This window comes from Pleuronectes platessa, chromosome 7 (assembly GCF_947347685.1).
Source record: "Pleuronectes platessa chromosome 7, fPlePla1.1, whole genome shotgun sequence".
Taxonomy (NCBI): Eukaryota; Metazoa; Chordata; class Actinopteri; order Pleuronectiformes; family Pleuronectidae; genus Pleuronectes; species Pleuronectes platessa.
This window is the reverse complement of record NC_070632.1, coordinates 386975-392500: the sequence shown is the minus strand read 5'-3', so window position 1 is coordinate 392500 and position 5526 is coordinate 386975. Positions and strand designations below refer to the sequence as shown.

Below are 5526 nucleotides of genomic sequence, written 5' to 3'. Positions count from 1 at the left end.
GGACCTCACAACCTGCTGCTGCTGCTACACAAACACTGACTACACAACATGTCAGGACAACATTTCCCAGAGTTCAACAGCAGCTCAATGTCTGAGACAGTGTGATGAGTCACAGATATTTCACTGATTTAAAGATTAAATAACTGATGAATGAAAATAAATCCTGGGATGAACTGTAATATATTATGTATTATTATTGACCGTGATGTCCGACACTAGGTGTGAGAAGTGTTGAAGAACCATCTTGATGTGACTCAGCTCACCTTCCCCCACTCAGGTCTCCCAGGCTGGGTTCTGGTCCTCAGCCCAGTGATGGAGTCTCTCTTCTCCTTCTTGGCCAGGAGGTCCAGCGCCATCTGCAGGCCGATGGCCTTCATGTCATTCTTACTGAGCGCGGACGTCATGTACATGTGCATCTCCAGGAATCGTCCTGTAAGGACACAGGATTGATTCTCTCTCTCTCTCTCTCTCTGTGTGGTCTAATGTGTCTCGCTCACCTTCCGGCTCCTCGTCAGCCTGGTCCATCTCCAGTTTGGTCAGTAAACTAACAAACCATTCAAATGACTTCTGGTCTCTGTTGATCCAGATGAAGTCCACCTGCAGGATCCAAACAGACTGGTCAGCCCGATGTGCATGTGACACACCACATGACTCGTGTGCGTTGTTTCCTCACTTTGCGTAGCTTCATGTCGCTGTCTTTAACGTTTTCACACCACGAGTAGTTACAGCTGGGACAGTTCTGTTTCCTGCGTCTGTATCTGCATCAAACAAACATGGCACCAGGTTGTGATCAGCTGACACATGAACATCATTCAACCGTGTGTTTCTCTACTCTGACCCCCGACCCCTGACCCCTGACCTCTTCCTGAGGCTACATCCAAACTTTTTCAAACATAACCTATCAGTTTTAATCTCCACACCAACACACCTGAAAACACGTATCACATGACTACTCTCTTCCCCTGACCCTGACCCTGACCCTGACCCTGACCCTGACCCTGACCCTGACAGATTCAATAACATCTGGGGGTTATTCCATCAAAGTGACTCAATGCTAATCCTGGTTCATTTAGTTGAGAGAGAGCTGTTAACTGTAGAGCTAGCCTGCTCCGCACCAGGATTACGGTCGAGCTATGTTCATCTGTGTCTCAAAGAAAGTCAGTCGACTGGGAGAAGTGGTTTCCTGTGTCAGTGAGTGAAGCTGGAGGAGGTGACCAGTGTGAGGGGGGGAGGAGCCTCACCGATACATGATGCTCTGCAGGATGGAAGCGAAGGGTGTGATGCCGATGCCGGCGCCGATCAAGACAGCGTGCTCAGAGGCAAAGATCTGTCTGGTGGGGGTCCCATACGGTCCATCTACATAACACTGACACACAAAGTACACACACACACATCTGTATGTGAGGACAGATGTTCTACCTCATCGCCTCATTACAAGTTGTTGTATAAATGTTTCATCCCTTCGGCCTGAAGGTCATTGTGTCACGACGGCTCCGCCTCTCCTGTCATGTGTCCTTCTCTGATCCTACCACCAGGTGTCAGCAGAGTGAACAGATGTTGTTTCCGTACCTTGATGTTGCAGAACCGGTGATTTTCACCGAACTTGGCAGAAATCTGCAGATTGAGGAGAGAGTCAGTTGAGTTCAGGTTAAATGCAGAAGTGACGATTGTTAGAAACTGATGACCAGTTACTTCTCTGAGGGGAGGGGCCTCTCCTCTCTCTGCCGGCCCCAGCTCGTCAGGAAGAGACTCCGTCGGCCCCTGAGCTACAGAGAGCGACACCGGGGCCCCGGCGGCCCGGGAGCCGTTCTGTCGGTACATGGTCAGCTCGATGGCTTGGTCCTCATTAGACGCCACGGCCTGGTTCCAGTCCGTGGAGCTGAACGAGGCGTCCTGCAGAGAGAGCAGATGTTTGAGCAGCGGCGGCGGGGCCCCAGCGGCGGGGCCACAGCCACTCCCTCAGTCGAGCTCTGACCTGGGCCCTCAGCTGCCGACGGTTCCTCAGGCTCGTGGCCAGCCTCTGGGGACCGAGCGTCTCGCTCTCTGGGCGTCGGAAGTACTCGTACAGGCGGTTCGTCCACTGACCCATCGAACGGATGTGCAGCCAAAGAGAATCTGAGGGCAAAGGTCACGAGCACTCATTTTTCCACTGGTGAGAAGGTGTCACATTATTGTGTAGTTGTGTTGATCTCATGTAGTGTTGTTGTGTTATTGTCTTGGTGTATTATTGTGTTGTTGTACTATCATGCTATTAGTGTGTCTGTGAAACATGATGTCAAGATAAACTTTGTCTCAGCTGCTGGTGAAAGTGTGAAGTCAGACTCCGCCCCCTGTGTGTGATTGGCTGAGGACCTACCCCCCTGCTCCGGGGCGCTGCTGATGGTGAACGGGTGCCACTCGTACTTAGCGATGACGGGAATGTTGACGTAGACGTAATCTCCAGGTTTGAAATGAAAGAACTGAGGACGTTTGATGACCAGGTGAGTGACCTGCACACACACACACACACACACACACACACACACACACACACGTTAATCAACAGAGGACACAGGTTGAAAAATACAAGAAATCTTCTTTAAATATATTATCATATTTATAGGAATAATGAATAATTGTAAAAGTTGCTGAAAGTGAAATAAGAAAGACAAATATAGAAATCATGTTATCAAACCTCGTCTGTACATCGTGTGATTTTAATGATAATACATTTTCTGAAATGAATATTCATCAGTGGGAATTTATAAAATGAAATGGTAACTCTGAACTGATCTGACCTCTGACCTCTGACCTGTGAATAATAAGTGGTTTGTGTTTGGCACCTTGGACGGCAGCAGGATGACCTCCACGATGTAGAGACCTCCCATACGAGAAACTGCGATTCCCACTATCTTCTCCAGCACGAAAACCAGTCCCGGGACCAAAAACCACTTCCAGAAGTTTGCACAATGAACCAGGAGCAGAGACCACACCCACACGTAGGACAGGTGAGACAAGTAGAAGACCTGCGGCAAAACCACCTTTCAGCTCACGGCCATTTCTATAGTACATATCAGGACTCAGACGTGTACAAGTACAAGTATATACAAGTAAACCTCACACAAGGTGAAGAGTGTGTTTCCTACACAACACAAAACTGAAATCATCTCATGGAAGTAGAAGAAGAAAACAGAGACGAGGATGAAAGTGTGGAAGAAAATGAAATATATGTTTTTGATAAAAGAAAACAAGATAAGCTTATATATTATAATGATATTTTGTCGTTCTGGTGATCAAGACGTGAGCTTTAAACTTCTGTGACCTTCAGAAACCAGGCGTTCTTACTTCAAAGTGTCCGCTGCGTCGCACGAAGGTGCTGGAGCAGAGAACCATGAGGCAGATCACCAGCTGGAGAACCACACCGGTCAGCGAGGCCGAGCCCTTCACCCAGCCGATCCCCGGCCGGGTGGTGAGCAGGTACTCCCACAGACTGAAGCCACTGCTCTGAGACAGATGGACTGAGAGAGGAGCAGAGGAACGAGCTCGAACTGGGTCCTGCTGCTCTACGTCTGATTCAACATTCACATGTAGTTAACGTGTAGTTAACATGTCATTAAACACATGTTAATGAAGGTGTGACTAAAGGTGTAAATACAGGTGTGGTGTGCCGGTACCGAAGTTGAAGACGTGTGCGGCGGTGTGAACCAGCGTGTAGACCAGGATGTTGTAGCCCACGATCTGATGCAGCAGGATGTTCTGGTCCAGAGGAAGAACCCTCAGCAGCCAGGTGGTCCTCAGCCACGTCAAGCAGCGCCGCAGCATCAGCACCTGCTCAGCAAGGACCAGAGGACTTCACCTTACTCACACTGGAAAACCTTCTGATGACCAATGAACAGTCAAAGAATTAAAGAATTAATATTGACTGAAGACAAAATCAAGTGAATAATGAAATAATGAAATAATCGAATCTGAATGAATCTGACGTGATGAAATCTGGTATTTGGATTCCTCCAGTAAACAGTGGGTCGATGTGCAACCAGCCTTCCACACTTAATAACATGAAGAGTTGCATGAACTGAAAAAGTAACTAGTAACTGTAGAAGTAATGTAACGAAAGTAATCGAGTACTGAAGCTCTGATGATGTCATACCATGACAAAGGTGCAGTTAAAGTTGAGACACTGTCCGCAGCCCTTGGCGACCATCAGCCACGCCCCCCCGCGGCTGTGCTGCAGCATGGCGCCGACGAACAGCGTCAGACTGAGGCCGGCGTAGACGCAGAGGAAGAACAGCTTCCGACTGTTGTTCTGCCAGTACGCCCTCGTCAGGTAGCGGGGGGTATGACCACGCTTCTTCTCTTCCACCTCAGGAGGTTTCAACCAGTTAGCAGCACTGAGGGGGGGGGGGCGTAAATACCAGGCCTCAAATATATAAGTTCATATGCAGATCAATGACTGTTTGTGTAGACAGTAACTGTATACATACATATACAGTTTATATATATACGTATGTGTGTGTGTTTTCTGACCTGATGGTGAGGTTCTCCATCACCTCTGGAAAAGTCTCCAGCTCAGCCTTCAGCTCCTCGAAGGTGATGGCGCCGCTGTTGTCTTTATCGGCCGACTCGAACAGCGCCAGCGTCAGGTCGTCCAGTTTCTCCTCCGGCAGAGAGATGGCGCTCTCGCGCAGACACGACTTGAGAACAGTTCTGAGCTCATCTGGGTCGATGGAGCCGCTGCCTGAGAACAGGAACAACCTGAAAGCTTAAAATCAATTAAACAAGGCATGCTGGGTAATGATAAAACATATATTTATGTGTGTTTATGTGTGTGTGTGTGTGTATATATATATAAATATATATGTGTGTGTGTGTAGGAACTGACCGTCCACGTCATAAACCTGAAACAGGAACTTGAGCTTGTCGGTCTCGCTGCCGTGGATCAGAAGGTCCAGAGCTTTGAGCAGCTCGTCCAGACTGATGGAGCTGCTGCCGTCCGAGTCGAACAGGGCGAAGAACCGCTCGGCGAAGAACGACTGCACACACACACACACACACACACACACACACACACACACACGCACACACACACACACACACACACACGCACACACACACACACACACACACACATCAGATACCAGAGGTCAAACATCCAGCCGATGCCTCCGGAGGTCAGAGGTCAAACTCACTTCTTTGACCTTCAGAGCTGTTTTGAACTCATGGAGGTCGATCTCCTTGTTGTCTCCTGCGATGCTCTGGAACTGTCTGGTGACCCACTCCAGCCAGCGGGCGTCCTCGTCCAGACTCATGATGAGCAGCTCTGCTGGAGAACAACACACGTTCACATGTTTCTTCATCTCAGCGCTTCGTGGTCCAGTTCCTCAAAGTGTCGCTCATCCGGTCTCATCTGCAACGTTTAAACCAACCTTCCATTCTCTGGTAGGATAATTAGGGATGCACGATATGTATCGGTCCGATATATAATTTAGTTTTTGTTGTGTTAACAGTGGAATATTAGTTCATTCACTTTTGAAATTTTACCCTAAG

The 5526-nt window shown here is 48.6% G+C and overlaps 1 protein-coding gene across 2 annotated transcripts in view; it reads right to left on the bottom strand.

Annotated features, from left to right (window-relative positions):
* Window positions 1-5288, bottom strand: part of nox5 (NADPH oxidase, EF-hand calcium binding domain 5) — a 5617-nt gene extending 329 nt beyond the window's left edge. The window contains exons 1-14 of one of the 2 annotated variants that reach the window (XM_053427344.1): window positions 5169-5288; window positions 4858-5012; window positions 4507-4734; window positions 4130-4370; window positions 3654-3807; window positions 3325-3497; window positions 2823-3005; window positions 2357-2489; window positions 1976-2115; window positions 1570-1602; window positions 1242-1366; window positions 674-758; window positions 498-597; window positions 264-430 (exon numbers count right to left, since the gene is read on the bottom strand). In XM_053427344.1, the coding sequence (XP_053283319.1) occupies window positions 264-430; window positions 498-597; window positions 674-758; window positions 1242-1366; window positions 1570-1602; window positions 1976-2115; window positions 2357-2489; window positions 2823-3005; window positions 3325-3497; window positions 3654-3807; window positions 4130-4370; window positions 4507-4734; window positions 4858-5012; window positions 5169-5288 (2037 nt within the window). The remainder of the gene's footprint in view (window positions 1-263; window positions 431-497; window positions 598-673; window positions 759-1241; window positions 1367-1569; window positions 1603-1975; window positions 2116-2356; window positions 2490-2822; window positions 3006-3324; window positions 3498-3653; window positions 3808-4129; window positions 4371-4506; window positions 4735-4857; window positions 5013-5168) is intronic. The other variant, XM_053427345.1, reaches the window with a different exon arrangement.
* Between the last annotated feature and the right edge of the window lie 238 nt (window positions 5289-5526).